Genomic DNA, 14065 nt, shown 5'->3' on the forward strand with positions numbered 1-14065 from the left:
AAAAAAACTTTTTTATTGGAGTATAGTTGATTTACAATGTTGTATTAGTTTCTGCTGTAGAGCAACGTGAGTCAGTTATATAAACATATATCCACTTTTAAAAAATATTATTTTCCCATATAGGTCATTACATAGTACTGAATAGAGTTCCCTGTGCTATTCAGTAGGTTCTTACTAATAGTATTCTTATATTAAGTATATTTTTAGCAGACTGTTTAAAACTTAAGTTGGATATTTTAATTTTAACTTTTTTTTTTTTTTAATTTTATCTTCTTATCATGGCTACCTAAAAGTCCTTTTTTTTTTTTTTACTTTTCAAGGAAAGCAAGTCTTGCTCTGATTCGAAAAATGATTCATTTCTGCTCTGAAGCACTCTTAAAAGAAGTTTGTGATTCTGATGTTGGTCACAATTTGCCTACAATACTAGTGGAAATCACTGCAACTGTTCTGGATCAAGAGGTAAGTTTATTGTCTTTTTGAAACTTCTATAGTTTTAATTTCATTAAATAGTAGTAAAATTACTTGCATCCTAATTTTATTAAATCATTTTGTCTGTGCAAATGAGTGCATTTGTCTATTCCATGCAGCTAAGCTTATTTTTATCATCTTCTTTTAATTTCCTTCTTTTTTTCCCCAGGATGATGATGATGGCCACTTGCTGGCTTTGCAAATCATAAGGGATTTAGTAGATAAAGGTGGCGATATATTTTTGGATCAGCTAGCCAGACTGGGTGTCATTAGCAAAGTGTCCACTTTGGCAGGTCCTTCCTCTGATGATGAGAACGAAGAGGAATCAAAACCAGAAAAAGTGAGTGGTGTTGATTGCAATGGTATCTATTAGGAATAGGGTTTTTGTTTATTGTTTTAATTAGTTGGAGGCTAATTATTTTACATTATTGTAGTGGTTTTTGCCATACATTGACATGAATCAGCCATGGATTTACATGTGTTCCCCATCCTGAACCCCCCTCCCATCCCATCCCTCTGGGTCATCCCAGTGCACCAGCCCCGAGCTCTTGTCTCGTGCATCCAACCGGGACTGGCGATCTGTTTCACCCTTGATAATATACATGTTTCGATGCTGTTCTCTCAGATCATCCCACCCTCACCTTCTCCCATAGAGTCCAAAAGTCTGTTCTATACATCTGTGTCTCTTTTTCTGTCTTACATATAGGGTTATCGTTACCATCTTTCTAAATTCCATATATGTGTTAGTATACTGTATTGGTGTTTATCTTTCTGGCTTACTTCACTCTGTATAATGGGCTCCAGTTTCATCCATTTCATTAGAACTGATTCAAATGTATTCTTTTTAATGGTTGAGTAATATTCCATTCTGTATATGTACCATAGCTTTCTCATCCATTTGTCTACTGACGGGCATCTAGGTTGCTTCCATGTCCTGGCTATTATAAACAGTGCTGCAATGAGCATTGGGGTACACATGTCTGTTTCAGTTCTGGTTTCCTCAATGTGTATGCCCAGGAGTGGGATTGCTGGGTCATATGGCAGTTCTATTTCCAGTTTTTTAAGGAATCTCCACACTGTTCTCCATAGTGGCTGTACTAGTTTGCATTCCCACCAACAGTGTAAGAGGGTTCCCTTTTCTCCACACCCTCTCCAGCATTCTTGCTTGTAGACTTTTGAGGAGTAGGGTTTCTTTTGAAGAAATGTAGTTCCAATTATGATGGCTTTTGACAATTTGACAAAATAATGGCATTGTGGAGTCATACTGTAGTTTTTAAAAATTTGGTCACTTTTCTTTTAAAATATATCATTGATAAAACTTGCAAAGAAGTTGCAAATAAAGAATATCAGGACATTCTTTATCCAAAATCACTAATTACTAACATTTTGCCCTATTTGCTTAATTACTTACAAAGACAACGTGTGTGCATGCTCATTTAAAATATATTGTTTGAGGGAATTTCGTGGTGGTCCAATGGTTGGGACTTTGCGCTTTTACTACTTAGTGCTGCGTTCAATTCTTGGTCAGGGAACTAAGATCCCACAAGCTACTCAGCATGGCCGGAAATAAAAAAAATAGATAGAATAAAATAAAATATATTATTTAAGAGAAATAGGATAGATCGTGTCCCTTTTTATACCTAAATTCTTCACCACAAAACCAGGAAATTGTCTTATATAATCCTAGTATAGTTATCAAAATCTGGAAATTTAATATTTATAAAAAAAATATTATCTAATCCAGAGACTTATTCTAATTTGCTGTTGTCTCTAATAGCAAACCCCTTCTGCGCCTACAACCTTCCTACCTCTCCACCTCACACTTCTAGAATCCAGTCCAGGAGCACATAACATTTAGTCATCATGTTGTTCTATTTCTCAGCTTTCTCTGTCATAGCCCTGGCATGTTTTTGAGGAGGAGAGATCACTTAATTTGGGCAATGACCCTTACATTGTGTTTGTGCCATGTTTCTTCATGATTTGACTCAAGTTGTGTGTTTTTAGCAGAAAGGCTATAGCGGTGATGTTACGGTGATTTTGGTGTAAAATATGCCTTCTAAGAGGTATATGATATCTGTTTGCTTTCCTGCTGATGGTTAACTTGGGTCAGTTTGTCACGTTTGTCTCTGCCAGGTTTCTGTATTGTAAAGATACTTTTTCCTTTTGTAATTAGTAAGTAATTTATGGGGAGGTAATTTGAGACTGGGAAGATATGCTGTTTCTCATTAAATTTTTATGCACTAGTTGCAGTACCTATTGATAATTCTTGATTTAGGTGACATATCAAAAAATACACCTTATCTATCTCTACCGAGTGCCAGCAAGGGTTAAGTCCTGCCATTTATTGAATGCTACCTAAGTATTAGCGACTGAGTAATACTATTTTTGAGAGAATGATAGAGTATGGATTGTAGTTGCAGAATCCTTCCTGGTTAAGGATGAATGTGTGTATTTCCTAAATTACTGGACATTTAACAAAAACCAAATAAGAAGTGTTATCTGAGTTCATCCCCTTGGAATTCTTTCAAAAGATAGGTTACAGATTCCAGCAGTCTTTGTAGAAATTAACAAACAAATTCTAACATTTATATGAAAATTATGCTGCTGCTGCTGCTGCTGTCACTTCAGTTGTGTTCGACTCTGTGTGACCCCAAAGACGGCAGCCCACCAGGCTCCCCCGTCCCTGGGATTCTCCAGGCAAAAACACTGGAGTGGGTTGCCATTTCCTTCTGCAATGTGTGAAAGGGAAAAGGGAAAGTGAAGTCGCTCAGTCGTGTCCGACTCTTGGCGACCCCATGGACCTCAGCCTACCAGGCTCCTCCATCCATGGGATTTTCCAGGCAAGAGTACTGGAGTGTGGGGTGCCATTGCCTTCTCCGATATGAAAATTATAGGAACCTGGAATAGCCAAAGTATCCTTTGAAAGAAAGCTGTAGTAACTAAGAAAGTGTGCCAGTGGTGTAAAAATAGATACATATATGGTCAGTTGTTCAAACAAGTACTAAGGTAATCAGTCAGGAAAGGGTGATCTCTTAAAAATTACACTTGAACAAGTGGATAACATATGCAGAAATATGAAATCTCGCCCCTTTTAACAGAGAATAAATCATGAACTAACATTTATGGACTAAAACTATAAGGCTCCTAGAGAAAAAAGAAGAAAATCTTAGTGACCTTGAGTCTGCCAGAGGTTTCTTAGATAGGACATTAAAAGATTATTTTATAAAAGAACAACAAGAAAAAATCAGTGAATTGTTTTCATTAAAATTAAACTTTTATTCTTCAAAATACATTATTTAGAAAATGACAAGACAAGCCAGAAAATTCTTCGAAATTTTGTCTGAAAATATCTTTTTTTTTTGGCCATGCTGCTTTGCCTGTGGGATCTTAGTTCCCCAATCAGGGATCGAACCTGTGCCCCCTGTTGTGGCAGCTTGGAGTCCTAACCACTGGACTGATTTTGCCCCCCTATTTTTTTCAGCTGTACTGAATCTTTGTTGCTGTGCGCATGGTCTTTTCTAGTTGGAGTATTGGGCGTCTTTTCCTGCCATACGTGGTCTTCTCATTGCAGTGGCTTCTCTTATTGTAGAGCACGGGCTCTAGGGTGTGTGAGCTCAGCAGTTATGGCGAACGGACTTAGTTGCTCTGTCTTCCTGGACCAGGGTTCAAACCTGTGTCCCCTGCATTGGCAGGTGGATTCCTAACCACTGGACCACCAGAGAAGTCCTGGCCTTGATTCTTAAGGGACATGTTCAGTGCCTGCAGGGATTCCTGCCCAGCCATTTTTCTAGTACTTGAAGAGATACTCCGTTGTCACTGGATGTGCGTAGTGTTATATACTGTTAAGTTTGCCTTAGTTTTTCATCTTGTTCCTTTGTGTGTATTGAATCTTTTCTTCCTCTGGCTATTCTTAAGACTTTGTAACTTGTTCTTAGCAATTTGTCTTTCATGTGCTTAGCTGTGTTTAGCTTGTATGTGTGCATGCACATGTGGGAGTCTGCCCCGGCTCAGGATTATTTAATTTTCTCTGCTCTGTGGGCTTACAGTTACCAGATTTGGAAAAAGTGTCAACTATTGGTATGAGTATTTTCCACTCTGGCTGTTTGGAATGCAAACGTATGATCACCCTGTGTGACCTCTGAATTTTCCAGCTTACTGTTTTCAAATCGTTATTTGCCCAGCCTTATGTGTAACATCACCTGTACACAGGTGGTCTGATACTCGGTAGAGATGTCCTGGAGACCACTTTTCACATTTCTAGAGGTCTTTTTTGCTTGACTCCCTGATCCTGAACTCATCTACCATGAGTATTCCATTTGCCTTAAACTCTTCAAAGACAGATTTCCTTATACTGCTGAACTCTCTGTTCCCTTTTCTTAAAACCTTAACCAGAAAACTGTCTGAGCCTAAGGGGCTTACCTTATTTGTTACTGTTTTCTAGGAGATCACGCAATCCTGTGTTGCTTGTTGTCCAGTATCTGAAAACACTTTTTCATATATTTTGTCTGGTTTTTAATTTGTTTACAATGGATAGTCAAGTCTTAATCCTTATTAATCTACCATGTGCTGGAGCACAAGTACTTATATTAGAGAAATTTATAATCCATATTTTGCAATCTTATTTCAGTGTTATAAACTACTGCTACTTCAGGGAAGAAACATGTGAAAGATGCATTAAGAATTTTTTTTTTTGATATTTATTTGTTTATTTGGCTGTGTCGGGTCTTCATTATGGCACACTGGCTCTTTGTTGCATCATGCAGGATCTTTCATTGAGGTGCACGTACTTTAGTTGAGGTTCTCACACTCTGTAGCATGGAGGCTCAGTAGCTATGGCATGGGCTTAGTTGCTCCATGGCATGTGGGATCCTGATGGCATGTGGGTTCCCTGATTGCAGAACTAGGATGGAACCAAATTCCCTGCATTGGAAGGCAGATTCTTAACCACTGGACCATCAGGGAAGTCCCTTAAAGTCTTTTTAAGTATAGTAAGTCTATAAAACTTTAAAAATACTTTACCTATACATGCATATATGTACACACTTGCCAAGATCATATGTTAATGATGAATATTCTTAATTGTTATCAACAAAATCAAAACTTTTAGGATGCCAGGCTAGTCAAACAATGTTTACAAATTATTATATTTTTTAAAATGTGTTATAACTAACATTTTTATCATTATAGGAATGATCCAGTACCTTTGATTCACTTGGCTAAGGGTGGGGCCTTATAGTTTATTGATAAAACACATCTCTGGTGGTTTTTTTATACTGCTAGGTTTGGATACCATTGATTTAGTGTAAACATGCATTTTTTTTTTTTTTACAAATAATCTCTTAGGCCCAGGGACACGGTGAGTTTATCAAATCATAGATAGTTTGGTAATTGTGTTTAGAGCTAATCCATTTGTTTTTTTTACCCATATACCTGGAAATGTCATAACTTAGGTCATGTGAATTTCTTAACCATTTTTAAGATGGACTTGTAAGATTATAGATAATTAGTTGAATCATAATACATGTTAAACTATAGGCAGATGAATATTATATTCAGGATGTTTTAATTCTAAATTTGATTCATGGTCAAATTTGTTTTTATAAATACTTAAAAATATTTGAAATATAAATTATTTTCCACATTTCATTGAATAATTTTACACATTCAGGAAGATGAACCACAGGAAGATGCTAAAGAATTGCAGCAAGGTAAACCGTACCATTGGAGAGATTGGTCCATCATTAGGGGAAGGGACTGCTTGTATATATGGAGTGATGCAGCAGCCTTGGAGTTGTCTAATGGCAGTAATGGATGGTTCAGATTTATCTTGGATGGAAAACTTGCCACCATGTATTCAAGTGGTAGTCCCGAAGGTGGATCGGATAGTTCAGGTAATACTCTGTTTCTACAGAATCGTCTTACTAGTTTCTATAATTTTCTAGTTTTGATAATTTGTTTTTCTGCTCCTTTTTGCCACCACTGTCGAAGCAGTAGCATATCCTTGATCACATGGCCCTTTCTTTAATATCACCAGAGAAAGTGATTGTGCTGTGAAAGCATTTCATGTCTTTCTGCTGTCTGAGACAGGGATTACTCTCACCATGCTTTTAGGTAAAGGTGCCTCTTATCATGCGGTAATGACTTGCACATGTTTGATGCTGTCTCAAATTGTGTATTTTCCCAAAAGCCTTCTACTTCAGAAAATTTTTGGCCAGAGGATTGTTTTTATGCCTGAACCGAAATAAATAATAGCAAAATAGTGAGAGTATATCAAAGAACAAAACTTCAGTGAATTTTTTTTTTAATAAAACTGATATTCCAGTAGGTAGTTTCATTTTTTTTTAATGGTATATTTGAAAGGAATGAAGTTTTAAAACAAACATTTTCTCTTTATAGAAAGTAGAAGTGAATTCTTAGAGAAGTTACAAAGAGCACGAGGCCAAGTAAAGCCATCTACTTCGAGTCAACCTATACTCTCAGCACCAGGACCTACTAAACTCACTGTAGGGAATTGGTCACTAACATGTTTGAAAGAAGGAGAAATTGCTATTCATAACTCAGATGGCCAGCAGGCAACAGTATTGAAAGAAGATTTACCTGGATTTGTGTTTGAATCTAATAGAGGAACCAGGCATTCATTTACTGCAGAAACTTCTCTGGGTAAGTATGTAGGTATGTCAGTTTAGCAGAATAAGAATGAATGAATATGTTAAATTGCACATAAATTGTTAAATTTCACGAAATAGATTCTGTGAAATGTCTTTTTTTTTCTTTTTAAGGTTCAGAATTTGTGACTGGCTGGACTGGCAAAAGAGGAAGAAAACTAAAGTCTAAATTAGAAAAAACTAAGCAAAAGGTAAATTTGTGGGATTTGGTTTGTTTTGTCTTTTACACTGACATAGGGTTTTAGAGATAGATTATTGGCAGTTCAAAAACTGAGGCATATAACATAGGCTACCCTCGTCTAATATATTTTTAGTTTTCCTTTTTTGGTGTTCATTACCTCACTTTTCATAATATGTATACATTTAGTTATTTTCTGTGTATATACTAAACACCAATATTAAAATAGAAATAAAATTGATGAGACAAAGAAGAAAATTTAAATTATTTTAAAATCATCTTGAGTTTTTAATGTCACCAAAGCTTTAAACTTATGTTTTAATTAATGATAGAAGTATTTTTAGTGATACAGGGAATTTATTTTATTTTTTCATTTATTTTTATTAGTTGGAGGCTAATTACTTTACAATATTGTAGTGGTTTTTGCCATACATTGACATGAATCAGCTGTGGATTTACATGTGTTCCCCATCCTGATCCCCCCTCCCACCTCCCTCCCCATCCCATCCCTCTGGGTCTTCCCAGTGCACCAGCCCCAAGCACTTGTCTCATCATCCAACCTGGGCTGGTGATCTGTTTCACCCTTGGTAGTATAATTGTTTCAGTGCTATTCTCTCAGAACATCCCACCCTTGCCTTCTCCCACAGAGTCTGATACGGGGGATTTAATATGCATTATTTTATTTTGTAATCCTGATTAAATATTTTGTGATGAAGAAGTTTGAATTCCTGGATCTAGACCCAGATAATTTGATACTTAGTTTACTGGCCATCTTAGATGAAGTCACCATCTCAAAAAGATACAGAAGCAAATGTTATTGACTCATATTACTAGTTTTTAAATTCTGTCCATTTAGTATACATTTTTTAATAATCCATTATTTTTCCATCTACCATATCAATTATTGAATTGTTTTATTTTTAAAAAAGAAAGTAAAATCTCAGATTCATTATCTTCTGATGACACATTTTTATTTTACATATAATAATGATACAGTTTTTTTCATACAGTATGTAAAGAATGCCTTTGAGTGATTAAGATGGGAGAGTACTTGTGTTTGCATGGCTTTGGCCATAGAAATAATAGTAAGGAATTTTACTAGAAGCACTATATATAATATATGAAGACATTAATTATTACATATAATAATTTCCAGTTGTAAATGTAGACTGTTAAGCTAGAGATTCCTTCCGATTCAGGATATCTTAAGGGCATTTGAGGAGGAAATATCTCAATTGAAGGTAGCCATTATATGGTAAAAGGAACTTGGACTAAATACAATTTACTTTTTTCATAGTAGTTATGTTCTGTAAAGTTTCCATGAATTGCTTCTTGGAGAAATACAGGTGTAGGTTCCTGTGAGGCTGTGGTCACGTTTTTTAAGTTTTTGCTGCACAGCATACACATGCCCACAAATGACTGTGAAAAGTGCTACAAGTATTGATTTGTGGATTACACATAAATTTGAGTGACTAGCTGATTTCACAGGTATGAAATTCTCAAATGATGAAGCTCAACTCTTAAATTCTTTATAAACTACCACTCAGCTATTTCAGGAGTTTTTTTTGGAATAAAATGTGAAAGTGTTAGTTGCTCAGTTGTGTCTATCTCTTTGCAACTTATGAACTCTAGCCTGCCAGGCTCCTTTGTACATGGAATTTTCCAAGCAAAAATATTGGAGTGTGTTGCCATTCCTGTCTCCATGGGATCTTCTCAATCCAGGGATTGAACCTGGGTCTCCTGCATTGCAGGCAGATTCTTTACCATCTGAGCCAGTAGGAAATTGTATTAACCACCCAAATCTAGATTAACCCACAGGGAAGTGAGCTTTATTATACAAAAGAAAAGTAAATCAAAGAGAGCATAATCTCAGTCCTCTTAATTTAATTTTCTTAAAAAAATACAATTATTCATTCAGTTTCTTGAAATCAGTAGTAACTCAGTGATCATGTGGTTATTCTTGTGTATGTGAAAGCTGTATGTATCAAAATATACTAACTTTAGGTAAAAATAATTTTATCTATTGTAAAGTAATAGATAAAATCATTTTATCTATTTTAAAAAATAATTTTGTATACACTCAGTTTTAACCTGTTTTTATTTCTTAATACTGCTTATAAAGCTTCTTCACTGTTGCCTGATATTTAAAACTTACTTACCTTTTAATTCTGAGAGGCATACCAAAATAGAATAGTAACATATTATTAATTCATGTAGAGAGCAAAATTTTTTCTATTAACATTAGAGCTATGCTGGGTTAGTTTGTGATATAAATGAAATTGTAATAAATCATAAAAACAGTGTTACATACAAAATTTCATCAGACTCAAGCCTGGGACATGTGTGGGTTCCTCTCTCAAATAATATTACTTTAATTTAAATGAGAGGTAATTAGTGCCCAAACTGACAATAGTCATTCTTGCTCTTGATGTAGTATATAAATACATGAGCATCATGCTTTGTGTAAATAATATAATGTAAATAGAAGAAAGACATATAAGTTAAAGTATACCCTGGAATGTTAAAAGGTTCAGCTTCAGTTGATGGAATTATAGATGGCATAATTTTCTTTTCCTTTTTCTCTCCTTTTATTTTTGCTTATTTGTATTTTCTAATTGGTTCGCTATAAAACATTGTCAAAAAAGAGCAAAGTTACCCTTTATAGCTTTAATTTTATTTAAATAAAGTAAGCTTATATTTAGTATATGAACATAAAGCTTGAATAACCAAAAGTTAAAATTATACGTTCTTTGAGTTGCCTAAAATCTGCTGGTGGTTTTTTAACTGTTAAATCTTTTTGATGTACATGCATAGAAGTAGTAACATTTTTTGGATCTTGAAACTGGCCAAACATCTTAACTTTAAAGGTTATATATTTAAAAGGAAGATTTGGTAAAATTATTCATTGTAGTAAAAATTCACATTTACTATTTTTATTTTGGTAGGTACGAACTATGGCTCGAGATTTATATGACGACCACTTTAAAGCTGTTGAAAGCATGCCTCGTGGAGTAGTGGTAACGCTCAGAAACATAGCAACTCAGTTAGAGTCATCTTGGGAACTTCATACAAACAGACAAGTATGTTAGCCTCTCGATTTTATGACACGCAGTGATCTTAATTTAATTTTTCTTCTTTATCTTTACTATTCCAGATATTGATTAGGGAGTCAGCAAATTATCACCCATGGGTTAAATTTTGTTTGGTTTTGTTTCTAAATGGTTGAACACATATCAGAAATAAGAACAATATTTCATGATTTCTGAAAATTATATGAATGTGTAAAATTGTTGTTCTGTAGTAGTTTTATTGCACACAGCCACACTCATTTATTTCTATGTTGTGTGTAACTGCTATAGTGGCTACAATGACAGAGTTAAACAGGTGTGACCGAGATATGTGGCCTGTGAAGCCTAAGATAATTATAATCAGCCTTTTACAAATGAGGTTGCCAAGTCTGGTAGAGAAAATTTGCATTAATAATTTGAATTTCTTAATCATGTTTAATGTCTAATTTCATGGTAATTGATGTTCTGATAAATTAAGTATATTAAGACCTGTTGGTTATTTTCATCATCCTTATTTAAAAAATTTTTGTTGCTTTTAGTGTATTGAGAGTGAGAACACTTGGAGAGATTTAATGAAGACAGCTTTAGAAAATCTGATTGTACTTCTGAAGGATGAAAACACAATTTCACCATATGAGATGTGCAGCAGTGGCTTGGTGCAAGCGCTTCTTACTGTTTTAAACAATGTAAGTAGTACAGAATGAAGTGTATAGTTAGAAAATTATTTGTAGCTACACTTTTGACAGAGCAAGGTTTACTTTATTTTGTCAAGGAGTATTAAAAACTGTAGTAAATGTTAACATCCATAATTTCTCCAGCCATTAAGTTTTACCAGTAATTTGAGCCAGTTGAATTAAACAATTGAGTTTAGGTTTTTTTTTTTTTAGTTACCTGATTATAACTTATTCAAGATTTGTTTGAAAAAAATGCTTTAACATTGTTGACTGCTCTGATTTCCTCATAACTTTTGTAAAATACAGCTAGTAGGCCTTTTAAAATACCTAAAATATTTGGATAAGATTAAGTTATGAGCAATGACAGTTTAGGAAGTTTATGTGAATATTTGACAGATATCAATATTTACCAGTAGCCTTATATTTCCCTTCAGTTTAGTCTGTGTTAATATCTCTTTATTATGATAAAATTGCTTTCCTTTATTAAAATTATCTTGATATATCATCACTCTGTATCACTTAATGTGTATGAAATCATTGCTTTGATATACCAGTCATATTTTTTATAATACTAATTAAGTAGTACTGTTAAAATGCAAAATGTTCATAAATAATCTGAAAGTAGCTTATATACACTGAGGAAAGGAGTGTAATTGCTCTCCATTATAACATTGAAGATATTAGCCACAATCTACTGGTCATATAATAAAAAATGTTAATTGAAAGAAAATAATGATTTCCCTTAGATTGTATTGATAATTTTGTAATGTATATTAATATTAATATTTTTAATTAATTTCAATATCAGTCATAAAATTTTTTTTTTTTTTAAGAGCATGGATTTAGATATGAAACAAGATTGTAGTCAACTGGTAGAAAGAATAAATGTTTTTAAAACAGCCTTTAGTGAAAATGAAGATGACGAAAGGTAAATCCCCAAATTTCTTCTAATTTCATGTTTGAAGTGTTTGTAAGTTGATAGGTTTCTTTTGAAATAGTCTAATACAGTGTTCATATACAGAATAGGAACTTTTTAATTCAGTAAAAGAGTAGCTTATAAATATATAAAAAAGGAAAGATTTTTTTTAAGTATTTTTAATCTAATAGAATAAAAGGAAAAAATCCATGTCTGCTGTGAATGCAGCTGACCACTTATTTAAATTAGATAATCTTTAAGATACAACTGGATATCTTAACACTGATTATATATTTGATGATATTAAGTAGTAAGTATTCATTCCCTTTTAGTTGTGGTGATGATATGATTTTATTTTTTAAAACTTCTTCTGTAGAGCTACATACTCAAGAGTATTTCTGGGTGAAATGCTTTGGCATTTTCTTGAAAATACGTGGAAAGGGGAGAAATAATTGGGGATATAGCTAGAAATCAATTGGCCATTAATAGGTAACTGTTGAAGCTGGGTCATGCGTTGATAAAGTTTCATTTTATGATTTTATTTACTTTTGAATATGATTGAATTTTTTAAATAATAAATGAAATTCAACTCCATTAATTTTAAATACCATTTTAAATGAGTGTGTATTATATTATATAGATATATAATCATTTATTGAAACATTAGTCTATAAACATATTAACTCTTTGCAAATTATTACTAATACTAAAATATACTTGTCTTGGTGGGAATGTCTTTTTATATAAATTGCTTTAAATAGTTTTAGTGAGTTGATGATTTTTTAAAACTTCCTGATGTAACTTGTCATGTTATTTTCCAGAAATATTTTACCAGTGTTGCCTCGCTAACAATACTATCATTTTCCAAACTTCACTGCTTTATATAGTCTGTTATATGTATCAAATATTATATAGTAAAATTGTTTAAGCTTTAAAAAATAAAATACATGTTAAATTATACATTACTTTGAATGCAGCTGTGAAAGTTTCATATGAAAAATGAAATATTTTAGTAAGTAAAGAAATTGAGTTATGAGATTATCTTTGCTTACTCAGTAGTAGCCTAATGAGAAACTTCACTTTGCATTAATACAGAAAGTAGGGGTCTGTATGAATTGGCTATTGCAGATCCTGTTTGAACTTATATGGAAGTTCTTAACAATTACTTGTTTTCCTAGCCGACCAGCTGTTGCATTAATCCGAAAGTTAATAGCTGTATTAGAGTCTATTGAACGTCTACCTCTCCATTTGTATGATACACCAGGATCCACTTATAACCTCCAGGTAACCATGAAAATGCAATTGCTGTTATTGCTCAATGCATTTAGAAGCAGTCTTATTTTTCTTAAAAAAAGAAAACAAAAAAACATTTTATATTTTATTAAAGAATGATTGTGATTGTTGAAGCAAATTGTGACAAATCATTGTTTAATGATTGCTTAATAGTTAAATTCTTTAACCCTTAGTGCCTTTTGATTGTTCTTTTTAATGACTCTTGAATGTATTAGTATTTTAATATTTATTTTTAGTGGTAAATCATATTTAGTAGATCATAAGTGGAAAATGACACTCTCAGTTGGAAAACAGAAAAGAAAACCCTTTTGTTCTAGAGTTAAGTCCCATCTGTTTATGAATTAAGTCCCTTTGTCTCTGTGTGTAACTCAGCATGTAAGAAAATGTGAAAATGTTTCAGGCACGATTTTTTTTTCTTGTTTTCTGTATGTCATTGAGTAGAGATGGCCTTCCTCAGCTATTTCTATTGATCCTTTTGGAAATATGCAAACATGGTTTTATAAAAAGCCTGTTTTCTTCCTAAATATTATTTGGTTGTGTTTCTTATTAATTCATTAAATTATCCTTACGTTAGCATCTAGTATCCCAACATGAACAAAATTCTTCCTGCTAATGTCCCCAAACAGATCTTTTCCTTCTCTGTAGGTTACTTTAGCATTTACTTGCAGGTTATTTGGGCTTGAGTCTTGCTTTTATTTGACCTTTTCTGCATTTCTCTGCATCAAATGGTTTCTTTTAAATACAGCCTTTAATAAGTGACTAAAAAAACTATATTTGCGCTAACAATGCCTACTCAATACAAA

The 14065-nt window shown here is 33.4% G+C and overlaps 1 protein-coding gene across 5 annotated transcripts in view; it reads left to right on the forward strand.

The window, feature by feature from the left end:
* Positions 1-14065, forward strand: part of HECTD1 (HECT domain E3 ubiquitin protein ligase 1) — a 73389-nt gene that overhangs the window by 27814 nt on the left and 31510 nt on the right. For all 5 annotated transcript variants that reach the window (XM_020876784.2, XM_020876788.2, XM_020876786.2 and 2 more), the window contains exons 11-19: positions 321-459; positions 638-808; positions 6137-6359; positions 6865-7128; positions 7248-7324; positions 10257-10391; positions 10919-11065; positions 11887-11981; positions 13148-13253. In XM_020876784.2, the coding sequence (XP_020732443.1) occupies positions 321-459; positions 638-808; positions 6137-6359; positions 6865-7128; positions 7248-7324; positions 10257-10391; positions 10919-11065; positions 11887-11981; positions 13148-13253 (1357 nt within the window). The remainder of the gene's footprint in view (positions 1-320; positions 460-637; positions 809-6136; positions 6360-6864; positions 7129-7247; positions 7325-10256; positions 10392-10918; positions 11066-11886; positions 11982-13147; positions 13254-14065) is intronic.

The sequence above is a fragment of the Odocoileus virginianus genome, chromosome 16, assembly GCF_023699985.2.
Source record: "Odocoileus virginianus isolate 20LAN1187 ecotype Illinois chromosome 16, Ovbor_1.2, whole genome shotgun sequence".
NCBI classification, from domain to species: domain Eukaryota; kingdom Metazoa; phylum Chordata; class Mammalia; order Artiodactyla; family Cervidae; genus Odocoileus; species Odocoileus virginianus.